The sequence below is a fragment of the Haliotis asinina genome, chromosome 11 (genome assembly GCF_037392515.1).
Source record: "Haliotis asinina isolate JCU_RB_2024 chromosome 11, JCU_Hal_asi_v2, whole genome shotgun sequence".
NCBI classification, from domain to species: Eukaryota; Metazoa; Mollusca; class Gastropoda; order Lepetellida; family Haliotidae; genus Haliotis; species Haliotis asinina.
In genome coordinates, this window is record NC_090290.1 from 5,204,513 (window position 1) to 5,225,641 (window position 21,129).

Sequence of the window (21,129 nt, forward strand, 5' to 3'; positions counted from 1 at the left end):
TCACCATACTTAATCACAACACTTCATCACCATACTTCATCACAGCACTTCATCAGTACACTTCAATACAACAAAATTCATCACAACACTCCATCACCATACTTCATCACAACACTTCAATATGACACTTCATCATTACACTTTATCACTACACTTGAATACAATACTTCACTGAAACACTTCATCATTATATACTTCATCAATACACTTTAATGCAACACTTTATCACTAAACTTCACCACATCACTTCATCACTGTCCTTCATCACCACAGTTCAGTATAACACTTCAGTGCAACACTTCATCACTACACTGTAAGAGTAAATAGGACTGCATGTAGTTCCTCCACTGTAGACTGCTTCCATGGTGGACAGAGGATCTACATATAGACAGGAAATTCAGAAGTCTGATCCCCAACTGCGTCATGCCAGAACTCATTCAGGGTGCTACTTGTTGTTTCCCTGCCTGCTGCTTCTATGAATCTCGGACTGTCTCGACAGTGTGTGTGTGAGTCTCAGCAGCTTTGCTTTTTCAGTTCAATATCCACATGGTCCAGTACAGTAAAGCTGTTTACAGTAGTACAAAGTTACAAAATAGGGGAAATAGAACATCTTAGCACTCTCTTGGCTTTGTGGCATGACATCCTTGTCATTCAGACATTGCTGATAAACCTACTACAGAAATTTCTCATACAGCAATCACAAAAGGAGTGAAGAATAGGTGCAAAAATCTTATTTTCCAGGTTCACCTATAGAATTTAGTGAAGCATGTCTGCAAAAGAATAGCCATAAGTCTTCACTTTACTGAGAGACAATTTCCATTAGGTGTGAAGGAAGACTAGCTGAGAAAACTATATGAATAGATCACTAAACATCAGTTAGGACACCAGGTGTTGGAGGAAAAGGATAAGATGTCCTCTAAAATAGACGTGTTTTTTGCCTGGCACTGTAAACAAACCAGACAATCAAGTGATGAATGAACCGGAAACTTTATTCAGATGATTTGGAATTATGACAGCTGTGTAGAAAAACAGAGATGTGATGCTTGTAAGTAGAAAAATGAGCTTCGGGAATCAGTTATAATGTCTCGGAACACATGCAATTTCAGTGAAGATACAAAAGAATCATTAGAGAGGAACCATTTGTGTTTGAAGGGATCATGGATAGGATTTAGGTGTGAGATCTGCAAATATCTATTATTGTCTGTCACCTCAATTATTTTACTTCTATAATGAAAAGGTTTTTCAATAATTTACTCTGTATTACAGATAAAACATTCTATCTCAGTGACATTCTAATATAGACAGAAGGGTCCCAGTCAAATCACCCCAGCTACAAAAGCACCAGCAAATCCGCGGCAGTGAAATAATTATTTGCGGTGGAATTTTGTAGTAGGGCTGATTTGACTGGCATACGAAAGAGGCACAGTATATAGGCGCTCGACACTGGTACATATTTGGAAGTATGACCTAAATATACAAGATATGACACCACTATTTATCAGTGAGATTTCGAGGAATGTTGACAATACTGCAGACTGGAAAGATAAACTCTTTGTCCATTTTCAATTTTGTCCAGAGAGTGATACGTTTTTCTTTACAAATACAAAATACCAATATTATACCCTAATCCATGTTTTCTGCTTATTAACTTTATAGTAAACCAGGGGGAGTAACTCTAATTCTAATTGTTTTGTAAACACCCAGTGCCTCGCCAAACTAAAATGAAACACCTTTCTCCAGTTTACGATTGATTTTGATGTGTGAAATTTGGACATTATGTCTGATACAGGAACTGCTAGACTGAAACAGAAGCTTGATTCAAAGGTACGTTCACACGAATATTTGCTGACAATGTGTATTCACCAACAGTCATACAGTGCGTAGGGCAGTTCCGGATCACTAACGAAAAACCAACTGCATGCGCCTCCGCAAAAATATATCTAAAGCACCTAAGGGCAATTTCTGACAGAGCAGTGTTTCATGTTACTTACACCAAAATATGAAATTAATTCGGTCCTGATTGACTTTAGAAATATCGCAAAAGAAACGCTCCGCTGTTACGGCAGTTCCGGATCATTTCAGGGTATTCCGGATCGCGTGACATAACGAGGCAGTGTTCGGTTATTGGTGCTCGTTTGGGGCAACAGGGGTCTGTGCCAAACAGTAGCACGCGTTTAATTAAATAGATGCTTTAACAATATTCATAATGTTTGATAAACGAATAATTAACAAACATTGCAGTTGATAACAACATCCACTTGGTAGATAGTTTTAACACTTGCTGCTCATAACAACATACTCCAGAATCATGATTCCAGGTACCGGTGTGGGCTGAAAATATTTTCTTGGGGTTAATACATAAGTGGTTTATGGTACTGATCTCTTCAGTATTGATATATAATATTTTGTCGTGACTTTTATATGCGACTTTAACTACAACTATCGAGGCAAAATAACCCATTTTTTCAGAACCTTTAAAGCTTTATTCAGTCAAGATTTTTAACATCACATCAGCATTAACTGATTGTAAAGCTAACGAGTATAATCTATTAAAGGGGCACTGATGCGGAGCGAATAATGCTTCTCGCCAATGGTCTAATTACGAAAGCAGACCGCAAATTGGTCAGCGCCCACTCCTTCGACCGTGACGGACAAAGGAACTGGGCTCCTGTCCATATTAGCAAAATTTCTTCACTTAAACAGTCAGGAGGCCGGATGCCCATCACATGCCATTTGTTTAAAAATATCCATGGTATTCCTTGTCTGATCGTAACCATATATCCCAGCAGTGTAGTTCTTTTCGGATGCTTGGATGGTATACTTACTGATCCAATTTGATCCTATTTCTGTGTTTTTAACATCGATATTTAATCATGTTACATGAAAATATGATGTCTACAGGCACGTAGCAAGCCATTTGTTTCAGTACGGAAGATTGCAAAGCTTTATATTTAGGTAGTTTTGTGTGTTGGTTGAGCTGTGATAGCAAATAGCATACGTAAATTTTGGTAGCTATGGTAGCTACAATGGTTTATTATTTATGATAATAAAACACACAGTTGATTTATTTGAATTCGTAAACAAAAAAACGATGACCTTGGCTTTGGTAGAGAAATCTGAAAATTGTCTTACGTAAAAAACACCTTATTTCACTTATTTACCAAAGTACACAGCAAATGCCTGTGTGTATTCCTTATGTAACGAAATTCCGTCGGTATCCTCAAAACAGTTTCGGCCCATAAGTGTTTTCAGGCTGCATGCGACACAGAGATTACATCTTCCTTGCTGTAACTCGCGTTTGATGGTGTAAACCTACACGTGTTATTTGTCATCATTCTCTTGATGGTCAATTAATGAATTTATAACAGGCATAATTAGTAGCAACACCACTCGGTTACTCAACAAAGGTTCCCATTTGGCATTTCTCCTGTCTGGAGTAAATACTCAACATTATAAATTAAGGTCTGTAATGGCAAATGTATTGTATGTTATGTAATGTGTGCATGTAAGTGATGCAAGAGGTTTTATCAGCTGAGTTACAAAAACAAACATCGATCAAAGGATTAACCGATAACACACTGATTGATTAATTACTTTTATCTTCTAGCGGATTTGTCAAAAGGCAGTGTGTGTAGATGACTACACCCTGTCATAAAGTGTGAGTGCAAAAACAACATCCTCCCTTCAAAGAATTAATTACCCACCCTTGCGTTGATTGATTGATTGCTCAATATTGGTCAATTAAATTACTTAGAATAGTGGACATCATACAATTAGTTGCCAGGTGTGCTATCTTGGGAGACCAATGAGAGGTTTATCAGGTTTTCACCGATGTGAAAGACGTGAAACGATGTGTTACTTTTTCGCAAATGAGACAGTTGTAAGACACGCGACACAGAGCAGGATTATTTACCAGCTGCAGATGAATGGAATACGATTTCTTTTACGTGGATATTGATGGATACATTCCTGAACAAGGTAGTAGCCTGACACTGTTGCTATAAAATTAGTCTGTTTTACATTCATTATTTGCATTTTGTTTTAATTTATTTGTTGTAGCATTCAGCAGAATCTGTATGACAGAAAACACACACTAGATCGCGTATGTGTGTGAGATAGGATCCACATTGGCAATCTATACAATGTATAAATGTTGCTGTTATGTTAGAAATTTACTATGAGTATAAACAAATCGTGTGTTCTTTTATTAATTTTCAGAATCATACAAATATGACAGTAAACTAATTAGGGTTATGAGACAAAATATAGAGACGTACTTCGTTATTTTTCCGTCCTAATAGTTTTTTACCATTTCTACCACTGGCAGATGATTAACCTTCAAAGTGTTTCATTTGTTTTCATAATACATTTGTAATGAAGTACAAATGACTTCACCTCAGTTGATCTGTCTATAATTAAACTATCAATTGCGCTTACGGACTGCGCAGCAGAGGTCACGAACCAGTCACGAATTCTGGGATATCATCCGGGTACTCACGGGAAAAAAACAATAACAAAAGTTTACACCAGTCCACGGAAATTGCTCCGCATCAGTGCCCCTTTAATATCAGCCTATTTGAACTCTTTATGGGTGCACGTGTATCTTCCTGTGTTTAAAAATGAAACAAACTATAGCTCGAGTCTACTCCAACCTCATTGCTTCCGCCTCTGGCATAATTCATCACTAAAATTCATCAAGTTATTAAAAGAAAAGAATAATATGACTTGAAAACAAAACAATTTCAACCCCAAAGCACTGTCAAGTTGGTTATTTCCAATATTCATAATCTTTTACCTGACAGACAGTTCTGTACCGCAAATTACGTTTTGGCGAAATGAAGGCCAAAACGTTTTATGTATCTACTCTGTGCAAAGAACATCTAAGACAGACCCTTGAGTGAGTATATATTTTCAATAAAGGCAAACCGAAGTAAGATCGTGAAACTAATAACTTTATTTCAACAGTAATTAACATTTTTCGGCGGTTGGCAGTCCTGAGGTGATCCCTATTTTCTGGTGATCTGGAACTGACTTAAACACGTGGTTCCATAAATTGCTAATTTCTCGAAAAATATGGCAGATGAAGAGAAGATTTTTGTTGCCCTTAACAGGTGAAAAGTATATGCATGCAATGGAGAGTTAACGTGAAGCAACTTGATTCTAGTCTTATTTGAGACGGGCCATTCCGAATGAGTTACCTTTTCCTGACGTGCCAACGACAAATTACGCAATGATAGGTATCCTTGTTACAGGGCGCGCAAGTAAACTTTTGGTTCAGATCAAGTAAAACAAAATATATCACCTTAAAGAGCAATGTCTCGGCTTTAAAATGAGAGATTGAGTGAACAAAATCTATCGAGATTTTACAGTTTCTAGGGGTTAATGTACGTGGCAGTGATCCGGAATAACCGTGATCCGGAATACCCTTACCCACTGTACTCATGCAAGTCGTGGTCCGACAAGATTTTGTTTACATCAGTGTCAGTGGATATTACAACGTCCAGACATTTGACAAGCGTGAGGAAATATTTAGTTAATGATGTTTGTTGAATTGCAGATCTGTTTACTCTTTTTCGCAAGTGTTTGAAAGATAAGACTAATAATATGCAAAGTTGATCAAAGAATTTCAAGTGATAAATAAAAAGAGCACCATGGGACCGACCCTCTACTATTGTGGTGGTCAGTGTTGTTGCCATCGGGATTATGAACGGCAATTGACATTTGACATTTTATATATATTTTCAATTGACTGGTGTTTAATCTCCGTATCTGTCACAAACAATGTGGCACGTAATCAGAACTCATTCATTATCAATCACATCAATCCCAATTGTCTCGTTTGACCTGGAAATTGAAGCAACATCCTTGTCATAAATCTTGCAGTATCTAATGAAAATAGTGATGGTTTGTTAAACAACTTTTCTATTTTGTTCACAAAAATTATAACAAAAGTCTGCAGAGTTTATGTGTTTTTCCTGTTTACTTTAGAGTTAGTTTGAGTCATTTACGAATAGTTGTTTTTTAATTAAGTGCTATTCGTTTGGGAGATTTTGACTCAAATGGACTGGGTTATAATTTTTGGTGCACTTCCTTATATCCATGAATCCAAGGTTGTGAGAGTGTACATCAGTTAGCAGGTTATCTGTGTCTGGTAATGAGGGTTTTGTTAGAACATACACTCCTTGGGGTCTCTGTGTTATAACGTTTGGTGTACCTCCCTAACATCCATGGCCCATGAAGGTCTGGGGTAGAATAGGCCTTCAGCAACCCATGCTTGCCATAAAAGTCGACTATGCTTGTCGTAAGAAGCAACTAACGGGATTGGCTGGTCAGGTTCGCCGACTTGGTTGACACATTCGCAGATCCATGCTCATGATGATGTTCACTGGATTGTCTGGTCCAGACTCTATTATTTACAGGCTGCTGCCATATAGCTGCAATGTTGCAGAGTGTGGCTTAAAACTCAACTCGCTGACTTACTTATATCCATGAATCAAGGTTAGGAGAGTGTACGTCAGTTAGCAGGTTATCAGTGTCTAGTAATGAGGGTTTTGTTAGTTCAACTCCTAGAACATAACATGAACACATCATTGCTATGATTGCACAAAAATATTGCAGTGAGCAGAAAATGGTTCTCAATTATCATGTCAAAGTCTTTTAATTTTGTTCATTGTGGCCTGTTTATATTTTATTGAAGTTTTCATGTCCTTTAACTGTCTACAGATTACTGAGCAGAAGGTTCTTCAAGACGAGATGAAGTCAATCAGGAAAGGAGCAGTATGTATTTTGACTTCATATATGCATCATCTTTAAAGTGCAGTAATTAGCCTTTTTGACAAACTACTTTTTACACATTCACATAATGAATAGGGGTTGATTTCACATCTGTATGTGCTATTGATGTGCTGTCAGTGCAGGGGCTTTTCCTGACTGCAGAATGTTGTGAAAAATGGATGATAGATATAATCATGTAATAATCTGCAAGTGATTATAATGTTTAGGGTTGGTGATCAAACTGTTATCGTGATTATCAGACTTCATTTCCTGGAACTGTACTTTCTGTCCAAAGTGAAAAGTGATATGCATTGTTTGCAGTGATGAAGAAAACCTGTGTATTTGACACGCAAATTATCTCAAATATGCAGCGAATTTAGGAACTTCCGTCATTGTTGAATCAATGCTACTGGGCCATTTTTTTAGAAAATCTAAACTGCATAGTTAAGTGTTTGCCAGCTATCTGCTCAGTGCTGATACCTGATCTGCCATACATTGTTTTTCTTTTGTCATTATTCAACAATCACAGTTGATGTCTTGATGAAACTTCCAAACTGAAGGTGACTCCAAATAACATGTCCATGACTCCCTGTCAAGCACTGGATATACCTAGGACGTTTGAATGTATCAGGGTAAAACTGAAAAGGAGTGAAATGTGTCGCCATGACTGACAATGAACATGCTTGCAGTCAGCATATATCATATTTACAGTGTCAGTGTCTCCAGAGACCGATACAGTTTTTTGAGAAAGGGGAAGGGGTGGGGTGTGTGCATACTTCATTTTCACCAAAGTTTCAGTGGTTGTTTAACAAACTTCAGGACATAAGAAGGGGTTCGCACCCCTGCAACTCCCCTCTGGATCTGCCTATGGTTTAATTTACTCACAAACATGCAAATTACAAGGATACTTTCCTCAACAAGAAATATCATGTTTGTTTCAGCGTGTCTACAGACAGCAGCAGAACAGCAACATCTTGTTTCTGTCCTCAGTCGACACAGAAATGGCTCGGTCAAAAAGTAAGTTTCCATAAACAGAACAGAACAGAAAACAATGTGGTGAAATGCAATGAACTTTGACCTGTTCTATCAGTTCTATTAAATGATACAGTATTTGTCTATAAGTAGATCCCAGTACTTACCTGCTGGATACCTGTGAAGATCAAGGTTAGATCTGATCTTCAGCCAGCCATGCTTATTGTAAGAGGTGACTAGTGGGATTGGGTGTCAGACTCGCTGTTTTGGTTAAGAACTGTCATCATATCCCAACTGTGTAGATCAAAGCTTGTGATGTTGTTCACTGGATGGTCTGGTCCAGGTTCAATTATTTACAGTGAGTGAGTTTAGTTTTACACTGCACTCAGCAATTTTTCAGCTATATGGCAGCAGTCTGTAAATAATTGTACCCTGGGACATTCACGGGTCAGCATGCAGTGGATTCAGACAGGGGTGGGGGAGGGGGAGCTGAGAGCATGCAGCCCTGCTTCTTCACCCCCTCCCAAATTTTACCTAAGGGTCATTTCCCATTAACCTTGGGCTGTTGTAATTAATGTACATTCCCCTTTCTCCATGTATTACAGACTAGGGATTAATGTGTGATACAGTTGTCATTCCATACATAATTCCTTATTGTCACTGACCACCCGATCCGGTTAGTTGCCACTTACAACAAGCGTAGTCGCCTTTTATGGCAAGCATGGGTTGCTGAAGGCCTAGTCTACCCCAGGACCTACACGGGTCTCAATTATTTAAAAGTAAAAATACAATCCACTGCCATATACTGGAACTATGACATCTGGGTTGCCACCTTTAGTTGCGTGGGGAGTGACGCGGACTGGCGTATCTGACACACCAGCATATTGTGAATTGTTAAAGATGTCTGATTTACCAGGGTTGTCTGTTTTACAGAGACCATGGACAGTCTGGTTGAAGAGTACAAGGACATTGAGAAACAAAGTGGTCAAGCTGGGGGAAGGTGACCAAGTTGGAGGAAGATAGGCACGATAGAGGAATGAGTGAGAGAGTTTGGTTTTATGTCTTCAGAGTGATGAACTGAAGTTTAAGTGACTGGAGGAAGTGGTGATGTCAATTTCAGGACTCACATCTCTAGTACATCTTGCACTGTTTGAAGTAATGTGTGTATGACTAAGAGTCTTTCCCAGTCTTCAACATGTTTAATGCACTCTTTGCAATAATGTGAGTTCTGTTTGTATTTGTTGTGATGGATATACCATATGTGGCAAGAATGTCTACCATGTCACATATTGTCACTGCTGCTCAATCATTCTCTCTGTAAAACATATATCTTGTCATTGCTGGGGGATGCCAAGTGTGGCATTTACAGGATTTAGCAGAAAAAACAAATCGAAAAGCCGATCTTTGTTTTTGTGTCGGTCATCACACAAACTGAGAGGAGCGAGTTAGTTTCATGCCTCTTTAAGCCATGTTCCAGCAATATCATGGCGGGGGGCGTTGTATGAAATACGCTTCATACAACGTGTCGAACCCATGATGTTCCTCTCATGGGCAAAAAAATTGCACATCAGCTGTTTATCAAGTTAAACAGGTTATTGGTTTTTTTTGGGTATATGTAGAAAATACAGGTTTAATTTGGGAGAACAGTCACTATGGCCTGTCATGATAAAGGGAGGCAACTCTTAACTGCATGTTCATATTCCTTTGCATGGTGTGTGACCCGAGTGCACATATCTAATCATGTAGAGAATTGTATGTTTTTCATCTTGTAATCTGTCCTGTCCACATTTTGTATATGAACTACCAGAGGGTCAGTTATATTTTTTGAGTAAGAATAAAACCTTGATTGACATAATCAGCTTTTTACATCTTGATTCATTGATGATAAGGGTAAGTGATGGAATTGAATGGTTTGGCATACTAACACAGTAACAGGGGAGATGTATGTTTTTGAATTCTATTTTTCGTTAATTTGATGCTTGGACTGTCAATCACGGGATATCTGGTCCAAACTGCCGTCATAAAACTGAAATATCGCCAAGTTGTGTTAAATTAACTGATTACTACATCACAGTATTTCACCTGCTTATGTCCTGTTCAACACATGATCCTGTTTGTAACGTCTTATGCCAAGCATAGGTCACCAAAGACCAATTCTAACATCAGTAAATACTGGATTGTGATTGGTTAATCGAAGTTATTCCAAGGTATATAATCACATTACACATCACTGATTTTCCAACACAGTAATTTGTTTTAAATCTGATAAATGTGTTCGGTGTAGAGTTATTATAATTTCGTTACATATCACTGATTTTCCAACATAGAATGTTTTTCTCCTAATTCAATACTTGACCTTCACAGGTCAATCAGAAAATGACCATAATCACTATCTCACAAATAACAAAAAACACACCAAATATAGTTTCCCAGCTTTATTACTGCACCAAGCCTACATCTGACTTCTAGTCACAAGACATGTTACCATGGTAACAGCATGACGAATAGTTAATGACTTTGTGTATGTGGTCCCACAATATAACTGTCTAATAATACCAGTATCTACATTCAAGACATTGAAAACATCCTCCTTCAAAACCCAATTGCCATGGATACCACATTTCCAATGACTGTTAGAATGGGATGTGTTTCCATGGAAACGATATGTTCAATATTAACTTGTGATAATCCATGCAGTTGGGATACAGATAAATTATATGACAAATTCTGTTTGGTTAGTATCAAGTATTAGATACATCTAACTTAACCAACCGAGCTAATATCTACTACACCATATATTCCTCAAATCTAGCCAACTCAATGAGATTTCATGAGAGATTGCCAGGACAAACTGCAAAACCAGAGGTTATCTCCCATCTATGTCTTGAAATATATGGCAAACAGATGTAGCCATGTCTAAACAATAAGCACATTGTTCCCCAATTAGCATCACATTGGTAGATATACCTGTATATCCCCAGCCATGCTAACTAGCTACACGGTGTAACAATGTATCACAAATGTGCAGAAACTACACTATTTTATCAGGTGATAACCAGTAATAACAATGTTTAGTCATCACAGCATCTACTCTGAACATGTTGTCGGAGTGGAAATCTTCAACAATACTGTCATAAATTTTGCCAATCTGTAGACTTACAAGAACAAAATATCTATTGCCTCACAAACAACTAATTACAAAATGAAATGCTGTCACTCCCCCTCCCTATCCAGTTTAACAACTGCAAATATCTCCAGTTGGCTTACATGTATTATTCTCCCAATGATTAATACAATTTCATAGATACAAGTATATTTTCGATTCCATTTTACTGCAAGGCTATGAAATAGTGAAGACATTTCAGCCTACCCATTAAAATGAATAACTTTCCATAACTCATAAAATGAAAAGATGTGGCTAGACTTAATTTCAACTCCCTGATCTATCATGCCTATGTACAAAATATTAATATTCTCCATCACAAACTAGCAAACGTACCATCAGAAGCTAATGCTTCCAGTTCCAGCCGTATAACGAAACCCCCAAGACAAGAAAGAGATCACCCCAACTGATCATCTCTTCTCATGATTCACAAAAACAACATATCACTCAAGGAACATCCAATGACACCATTACTGTTGTATCTTTCAAGAATCAGTGTTCTGAGTTTTGAGCAGTGTAGTTGTCTCTGATCATGTTTGTCACTGAACATATTACCATGGTTACAGAACTTATATTGCAAGGTATAACAAAGGCAAAAACAAAGTAGTTCACAGTTTTTAAATAAATAGTAACAGACATCTGACAACTAATATGTAAGCATATTATTGTTCAGATCATGGGGGGTTATTGGGGTCAGACCATTTCCATGATGCTCAGGATGGTGGTTTAAAACACAGTTGTCACAATTTGCACAAAATATGCCAGCTCCAGAGATGAACATGACATCTTTAAGCAATAGTGACCCAAAGCACCTGGATTCTAACTAAATACTGCGCCCAACCCCCAAACTTTAAAAAGTGAGCATATATGTTCCCTCTCCTCAACAAGCACTTGACAACCAACCATTACCAACTATGGGTTATTTTGCTTCTGTTTGTTCTGTCACCATCAATGTCAACCTGTCCATAATGGCAGGCTATTGGTCTAAATGGAACAAAATGAGTGCGACATCTGGCCTAAAATGAACAAGACAAGACTCCTCCAATACAAATGCCTGACAACGGAGCTGTTCTATCGATTACAGTATCAGAACTCGGAATGCAGTAGATCAGATCCACGACAACACTATGCTTCCACATCAAAGGATTTCATAAGGTCTGTTATAAAATCTTAACTAGCGGCTAGTTAGACACAAAATGAAACAAAGAAACAAAGCTTGTTAGAACAAGAGCGAGCAAATCTCATGAAACTCCAAAATAATGGCATGTCTGTAACAATCCACTTTAGATAAGATTCTTGTGCTTGTTGCCACAAGAAGCCATCGCCAGCATTTGCCACAAATCTAATGAGATGGATACAATGATATCCCAGTAAGTTACTGGCATAAAGTTGTAAGAGTAATCACATATTTTCACCAATATCAACAATGTTTCAGCTTCACCAAACTGACAATTTCTACCTTGAATGCAAGAAAGTACAAACAAAACAGATCAAGGAAGCAAAAATAACAAAACATAAAATTCTGTAAATATACAATAGCACAAATAAATAGTAATCATGAAGCATTATTCAAACATCGCCCCTGACATCAATCTCAGCTAACAAATCATTTAACCACCTGACTAAAACCAACATGTGTTATCACATATAACTGTTATCAGATGTAGGTGTTATCTACCAGACACGTGTCATGATTTCATAGCTGATGAACAGAAAACATTGTTTATGTTGCAAAATTTGTATTTTTGCCCAAACATTTTAAGAATGAATGTTATTATTTTGTTACCAAAATCTGAAAGTAACCTGAGCTGCTGTGTTCATTTTAACAATATTCCTACTCACTTAGATGTTAAGGGGTACTTATCAAAGAGCATCATGCCACACAATGCTTGAGAGGGTAAATATGCTATGTATATGTATTAGCTTTGTTCATAATATTTGGTCATTTGACCCCCGATGGAATGAAATGTGGACGTAAATGAGACCTCTTTCACATGGACGTGAATAACGAGACCCCTTTCACATGGACGTGAATAATGAGACCCCTTTCACATGAACGTGAATAATGAGACCCCTTTCACATAAACAATCCACTCAGTGATTCCATACACACGATCATGTGATCCGTATCAACAGTCATACTACTTTCTCCACAACATGTTTCAATGCAATGATGTTCATGATGATCACAGCTTCATGCGGTTTCATTCAGACCCTCGGGCATGATGTAGGAGATGTCGTCCCAAGGATGGCGGTACAATCCTTGCTTCAGACGCTTCTGATCCAGGAAGTGGCCTATGAATCCCATGCTTCGTCCCAGAACAAACAGGGCATTGAGGGCACCGATTTCAATATACTCCTGGGATTCCTCTCTGTAAAATGGTCATATGATTTTATTCATCCTCAGCATTATGTAAATGCATGTTACAAGTTGACACAAATTCTATATCATGTTACTGCCAGCACGAATATGACCAAAGCAAATTACAGTCCAGTTTGAAGACAAGTGTGAGTGAGCATGGTTTTACGCCGCTTTTAGGAATATTCCAGCACCAGAAATGGGTTTCACACATTATACCCATGTGGGGCATAAAATTGAGGGCTTAAGCATGGAGTGCTACACTTATGCAACCCTGTCCATTTCTTATCACAAACTCACACAAACTTGAATCCAATCAAAATCCTCTTCTCAACTGTGGCCTCAATAAAATCACATGTGAAGTCTATTACTTACATAAATTGGATTCTTTCATATTACTGTGGTTAATTAATAACAGCATCAAAAATTAACTGTGAAAAGGACTTGCAGTACTCATACAATGACAAAAATTATAGTAAATTTTTAGTCAGAAAAGACATTTTCCTGAGGACTAATATGAGGGAATGAAGTCATCATGATACCGACCACTCTGGTTGGATTTGTTGTGGTTTCTGACCTACCCTTGAGCTGTGGTGCCAACACTATTTTTTGTAGAATGAATAAAACAAGCTTTGAGATACCATTGTTTTTTTCCAGGCACTGATCAGTCATTCTGATTGAGAAAGTCAACATGACGGCCGCAAGCTTGATTGAATAAGCAGTTACACATTAATAAGTGAGTTACTAGTTTGTGCACCTTAAAATTATGTGAAAAGCATAATAATCCTACCTACCAACCCTAAACTCACCGAATGTGTTATTAGCTTGTACACCTTAAAATTACGTGAAAAGCAAAATAATCCTACCTACCAACCCTAAACTCACTGAAGAACACAGACATGAAACACGCATACAAATCCTATTTAAGAGTTCCATTGATCATATCATCATATTAGAATAACGATACTATACACTTAACAAGGATGTGTATTACAAGATTCATCAATCATTGTCTCTGTGTTTACCTACTTATTCACAATTGACTTCAAACAGTGTTTCACATTCATGAACACATTCATATGTTCAGTGTTACCATGGTGATGGCTGTACTGACCTTGTGAAGCAGCCACATGTTCGCAGCAGGTCGACGAAGGAGACACCGATGAAGCCATCTACATTCAGAATGAGATTAGGTTTCTGGAAAATAGTACAAAAGTTGAAGTGTGGATGAAATGATTTCTGTGTTTTCAGCTCTATGAAGATCACCAAGAAAAAGGCTGAAGAACAGTGGAAAACGTTTATCTCTTCTACAACATGGAACAATGTACATCTCAGTACAAGGGACTAGGGTCTCCATTTCGAAATACATGTGATGAGTTTGTGAGTTTCACACAGCCATGACCTTATTTGTGTGATATGATTGGGTGACAGCTTGTTGGGTGAGTGGAGGCTTTAAGTTGCCTTTAACAATGTCCTTTCAGTAGCACAGCGGGGGACATCAGAAATGGGTATGATACATCAGGGGAATCCATGAGGGGAATCATGAGCAAAAGCTTTAACCAGGCTGTCCCTGATATGCGAGGACTACTGGTACCGAGTGTCACATACACCTTCAAACATACTGATGGATTGGAATTTGTGTAGCAGGGCGTGGAGTCATCCCACAGATGACATCCTTACCTTGTCAGCTTGCTGACGGGGTTAACCTCTTTGGTCATGTGGACAAGGCGTCCGACTTCGGATCAGAGGGTCCGTCGTTCGAATCCCAGCACAGGACTCGGAAATTTTGTGGCCACTACATTTGAATCCACCATGAGATGGTTTCTGACAGCCTAAAGGAGGCAACTCTGAACAGGAAATGGCTTAAGCCCTAAGGTATCAATGAGTGAATGAGTGAGTTTAGTTTTACACCGTACTCTGCAATATTCCAGCTATACGGCGGCGGTCTGTAGATATCGAGTCTGGACCAGACAATCACAGTGACCAACAACATGAGCTTCGACCTGTGCAACTGGGAACCAATGACGTGTGAACTAAGTCAGCGAACCTGACCACCCGATTCGATTAGTCGCCTCTTACTACAGGCATAGTCGCCTTTCATGGCAAGCATGGGTTGCTGGAGGCCTACTCTACCCCGGGACCTTCACGGTTCCTTTATGTCATAGGGAGTGTAAACAAAACTAAACAAAGAAATAAACAAAGTGATTTGGGATGACACCCCCTTAGCATGTCCGTAATATCTTATAGTATCAGTTATACCCCCAAAAATGTTCACAGTGCCGAAGAACCAAGGTCCATAAACTCCAGTTACCATTTGTGAGGGAGTATTGTGACTGATTTACAGACTCCATAAATATTTTTGACCTCATGTAAATGTACAAGGCAATCAATAACCAGTGCAGCTCCTACCTTGGACGTGGTTATCTTTTCCACCTCGAGGGCATAGTTCAAGAGCGGCGAGGCAGGGAAGTTTTTCTGGACATATTCCTTCAGGATAACCACCCTCATATCAGGGTTGTTCAGCTGCAACACAAACCAATTGTTCAGCTGCAACACAAACCAATTGTTCAGCTGCAACACAAACCAATTGTTCAGCTGCAACACAAACCAACCATTCAGCCACAACACAAAGCAACCTTTCAACCACAATACAAACCAACTGTTCAGCCACATTACAAATCAACCATTCAGCCACAATACAAACCAACTGTTCAGCCACATCACAAATCAACCGTTCAGTTACAACACAAATCAACCATTCAGGTACAATAACACATCGACTGTTCAGCTACATCACAAATCGACTGTTCACTTACAAGACAAATCAACCGTTCAGTTACAGCACAAATCAACCGTTCAGCTACAGCACAAATCAACCGTTCAGCTACAGCACAAATCAACCGTTCAGCTACAGCACAAATCAACCGTTCAGTTACAGCACAAATCAACCGTTCAGCTACAGCACAAATCAACCGTTCAGCTACAGCACAAATCAACCGTTCAGCTACAGCACAAATCAACCGTTCAGTTACAGCACAAATCAACCGTTCAGCTACAGCACAAATCAACCGTTCAGCTACAGCACAAATCAACCGTTCAGCTACAGCACAAATCAACCGTTCAGCTACAGCACAAATCAACCGTTCAGTTACAGCACAAATCAACCGTTCAGTTACAGCACAAATCAACCGTTCAGCTACAGCACAAATCAACCGTTCAGCTACAACACAAATCAACCATTCAGCTACAGCACAAATCAACTGTTCAGCTACAATAATACATCAACTGTTCAGCCACAGCATATTACAACTGATGTATCCATACATGGCTGTATCAATGTGTATCTGACATGGGTGATCAGTAAACACATGGAAGTGACAGTCTATCAAATCTAAGACCTTAATCGTAACATCTAACAGTCCCTCCTGGATCTGCGGACCAGACGTTTTTCTGCATGGAAAGGTAAATTCCACGATTTCCTCTGCAATCACAGAATTTACCTTTCCATGCAGAATATTGTCTGGTCCGCAGAAAACGCATTTTCATGCAGAATCCGTGCAGAATTCACCACTTTTCCCTCTGAATTTGAAAACTGACTGACAGCCAAAATGAAAAGTAGAGTCAATGTCAAAAGTAGGATCGGTTACACATAAAATGAACTGACATATTCACTGTGACAACATTTTCAAAATAATCATGATTAAAGACACTTTATTAGTAAAGCATGTTTTAGGCATCTTCCAATTGCTATTAGATGAATTTGACACTGCAATTACATTCTCAATTATTGTTTGCATGAAACCTGAAGTTGTTCGTCTGCATCAAAGTTATGAATGAGAGGAGAGAAATAATTTTCAGCGATCGTTTAATTCTCAAACACAGCTGAAGGTGTGCACACGGTGCTTTGTCATCAAATTGACTCAAGATGTGACGTGTGCTGTCGATGTAACTTTATATCAGTGTTTCAGAAATAAACTATGAAGGTCTGTGTAATGTTGTTTGCTGTTTTCTCTATATGTTTTAACTGCAGAATTTTTTGCTGAATATTGAAAAATAGGGTGCAGAATTTCCTTAAATTTGCTGCTGAGTTCTTAAATATTTGCCTTTGAATCCAGGAGGGACTGATCTAACGACATAACCTTGTATGTAGGTACACACTGTCAACTTTCAGCCTTTATCACAGTAACACATTATTTAGCCTCTAAAGTATGATTAGTCAGTCATCATGGAGTAAAACGAACTAAAGCAGCAGAATAGGGCTAAGAATTGTTAATATAGGCTGAGATCCATCAGCATGTACTGACCGACTTGACCCTGTGACCAATGCCCATGATGAGCTGCCCTTTCTTCCTCATGTCGTTGACGAAGTCCATGGGAATAAGGCCAGTATCGTACGCATCGCTGAATTGCCTTGCTGCAGCATCGAGGGCACCACCAAATCTGTCTCCCTGGAATACATTGTAATATTGGGCATTTTGGACTTGTGTTATTTGTCACAACTTGACAGAGTGAGTAAGTAAGGATGTGAGCAAGTCAGTCATTAAGTCAATGACAGGGTCAGAGTAAGAAGTTAAAAAAGTCAGTGAGTGAGTGAGTGCCATCAGCGATATTTCAGTGGTGTCATGGCTGCTTATCAACAATTCAATCTGTGTCTGTCCTCTCTTTTCCCAGCCAATTTAATGCCTGAGAACATATTCTGGCTGTAAATTCATAAGGAGATAAGTTCTAACCCTGTTTGTAGAATAAAATGTCATCAGTTAAGCAGAAGTCTTGCAAGTCTTGTTTAAATACCATGCAGCTGGATGAGTGAGGGAATGCTGATTAAGGTTGCCTTCAGCAATGTTCCAGCTATGTCTACTCAGGTGTTTAAAATGGGTACCTGAGAAGCGAATGTATGGACGTATGTGGTCGCGCTTAGCACTTAGTAGCAGGGTAATAATTTAACAACAAAGAACAGCATTGCACAGAATTTAAATCATAAAAATTAGCATAATTATTAACCTGGAATCTTCTCAGACCCAATAATTATTCAAAAAGAAGCACTGAGTGTTCATACAATGGTGAGCAGGCCAGATGTGCGAGAGGAGATAAGAGTGTACGTAGAATGGTGAGCCGGTCAGATGTGAGAGGGGAGATGAGAGTGTACGTACAATGGTGAGCAGGCCAGATGTGAGAGATGAGATGAGATCTTTCCCTGCTCGGGCACAAACAATGGTGTTGTGAGCCCCAGACACTGCAGGGCCATGGTCGGCGGTCACCATCAGACACATCTCAATAAACTTGGTGGCATACTTAGGCAATCTGGAAATAATGACAAAATTTATTTAGAGCAACCATCATGGAAACAACTGCACATATTCCTATTTCAGTGTTTGGCTGCCAGTAGTTTTGACTTTCAGTGTGAAAGGCATCTACCTATATTGTTCAAGGTGAGTTGATAATACTAAAACCCTAAAATCCCTACAATGGCCAGACACTGTAGACCCACAGGTAAAACTGACACATACTGGTCAACCCTCTCACCTTCACACCCACACACACATATAATGGTTTATCCCCACACGGGTCTGTCCCAACTCCCTTAACATTGGTCTACTCCAACACAACCACAAAAACATGGTCTACCGCACAAGAAAAATGGTCTACCCTGACAACCCCTCAAGAACAATGGTCCAGCCTGACACCCCCTCAAGAACAATGGTCCAGCCTGACACCCCCTCAAGAACAATGGTCCAGCCTGACACCCCCTCAAGAACAATGGTCCAGCCTGACACCCCTTCAAGAACAATGGTCCAGCCTGACACCCCCACAAATACAGTGATCTGGCCTGACACCCCCACTAGTACAATGGTCTTGCCTGACACCCCCACTAGTACAATGGTCTTGCCTGACACCCCTACGAGAACAACGGTCCAGCTTGACACTCCCACAAGTACAATGATCTACTCAAACACCCCCAGAAGTACAATGGACTACTCTGACACCCCACTAGACTGGTACCCTGCCTATGCTACGCTCAGCAAGCTGGCTACACAAAGGACAGGTCAGGGGCGCTGAGTTCACTCGCTCCATTGGACGAGGCGGTAGTCTAAATATAGCACCGGATGGTATATCCCAGTGAGAAGGAACATTAATATCACCATATCGCAGTAATAAAGCAGATATATTCTTATCCTTACCACATGAAGAACCAACACGTCGTTTTTCCGCAAGCGCAACACAATTCTGAATATTTTTACGTGGAGCAATGGACTGGACCGACGTCATAAAACTACCGAGAGGAATCTCCACCGAAAATGGCGGGCCTGACCTGTCCTTGTAGTGCAGCGATAGCGCAGTGCGGAATAGGGCAGGGGAACCAGTCTAACACCCCACAAGTACAATCTGATCTGTCACCCCTACAAGTACAATGGTCAAGCCTGTCTAACCTGAAAATGGTCTACCCTGCCCTCTCACAGTATGACAATGCACCTACCTCCTCTGGAACCAGAGCAGACTGAGCACTCCTCCGATGCCCATGTCCTCTTTGAAGATGTCTGTGATAGGGATGCCTGCATACAACAACTCATGGCCTCTCTCGTCACAGATACTGGTCATGAAGGAGGCTGGCTTCCGGATCAGGCCAAGTTCCTGGACGACAAATGACCTTTTGCTTACAAATCAGTCAGTGTCATACACTGATATTACTGTCCTTTCTTACTTGTCCACAAGACATACTCAGTATTTTCTTCAGTTTTGTTTACATCCCAAGAAAAATTCACTAAACAGCCATTACATCGATCTGCGATCACATAGAGTACAGTGTCATGTTTCCATAATGTTTCAAGTGGGGAGGGGAAGATATGACTGGGAAACGTTTCCCCATTAGTCTGTGAAACATTAAGAAATATTAGACACCTAAATTTTACCTGTCAGCCCAAAACTTCCCATTCAAAAAGACGGGGCTGACAGAGATGCACTGACTATAGTGAAACTGGCAGATCTCCCTCTACCTCCCCGAGATTAAAGACACATCCACTCTTACGGAGACTGTTATGACAGATACCCATCCACCCCTGGCGGGACAGAGAAGATGGCACTCACCCTAGCCCAGTTGTAGTCCATTGGTACTGTGGGTGGGGCCTCCTCTGGTTGGGGTATAATGGCGCCCTCCTCCACCAGTTTCTCATACACCTCTCTACAAAACAACAGCTTAATGTATTGAAGGTATAATTTGAATAACATAATTTTGCTTTTGGGGGGAATAAATAAAATTTCTCTCTTCACTTTCATATTTTTATGGTCAGTAGATTGATGAATAAAAAAAAAAAAAAAAAAAAAAATTGCCATATTTTTTCCACTTTAATTCTCATTATAGGAATAACTGAAATATGCAACATTATCACAGTTTTAATGAATATCAACTCCTTTCTTCACCTAATGACAGTTCCAAGCTCATCAAAACTGCGAGGGACACTGGCGCCAGCCTCTTTCAGAGCAATGTTCTTGGCCTCTGCTGTCTCGGAGTCTGCATTTGCACATGCCCCCGCATGGCCAAACTGAACCTGCAAAACACCATCAGAGGAGTGAGTGAGTGAGTTAGAATTTATCGTCACAAGAACCATATCGTGACAAGAACAATTTAATTTAATTCATATCAGTTTTAAAATAAATAAATTGATAATGTAAAAACCTGTCATCGAAGGACAGTAAATATACTAGGCTATCACAGATATGAACACACCATCAGGGGAACTCATACAGTCAACATTTCAGGTGATATGGGTTTATGTTCATGCTGCTTTGAAGAGTATTCAGTCACAGAAACAGGTGCTTAGAAACAGTTGTGATCCAGTCAGATCTATAAAGCTATCTAAATATT

At 39.4% G+C, this 21,129-nt stretch overlaps 2 protein-coding genes across 2 annotated transcripts in view; one reads left to right on the plus strand and one right to left on the minus strand.

The window, feature by feature from the left end:
- Nucleotides 1-1,662: 1,662 nt before the first annotated feature.
- LOC137255992 (ASNSD1 upstream open reading frame protein-like) lies at nucleotides 1,663-9,601 on the plus strand. Its single transcript, XM_067793629.1, has 4 exons — nucleotides 1,663-1,824; nucleotides 6,724-6,777; nucleotides 7,716-7,791; nucleotides 8,680-9,601. Exons 1-4 carry the CDS (start codon nucleotides 1,777-1,779, stop codon nucleotides 8,748-8,750), a joined length of 249 nt encoding a protein of 82 aa, XP_067649730.1. The 5' UTR covers nucleotides 1,663-1,776; the 3' UTR covers nucleotides 8,751-9,601.
- A 565-nt stretch (nucleotides 9,602-10,166) lies between these two features.
- LOC137255608 (ATP-citrate synthase-like) overlaps nucleotides 10,167-21,129 on the minus strand; it is a 54,283-nt gene continuing 43,320 nt past the window's right edge. Inside the window, exons 22-29 of the mRNA XM_067793049.1 lie at nucleotides 20,685-20,812; nucleotides 20,352-20,445; nucleotides 19,744-19,898; nucleotides 18,419-18,569; nucleotides 17,573-17,716; nucleotides 15,678-15,791; nucleotides 14,383-14,465; nucleotides 10,167-13,281 (exon numbers count right to left, since the gene is read on the minus strand). Of these exons, the coding sequence (XP_067649150.1) occupies nucleotides 13,104-13,281; nucleotides 14,383-14,465; nucleotides 15,678-15,791; nucleotides 17,573-17,716; nucleotides 18,419-18,569; nucleotides 19,744-19,898; nucleotides 20,352-20,445; nucleotides 20,685-20,812 (1,047 nt within the window). The 3' untranslated portion in view covers nucleotides 10,167-13,103. The remainder of the gene's footprint in view (nucleotides 13,282-14,382; nucleotides 14,466-15,677; nucleotides 15,792-17,572; nucleotides 17,717-18,418; nucleotides 18,570-19,743; nucleotides 19,899-20,351; nucleotides 20,446-20,684; nucleotides 20,813-21,129) is intronic.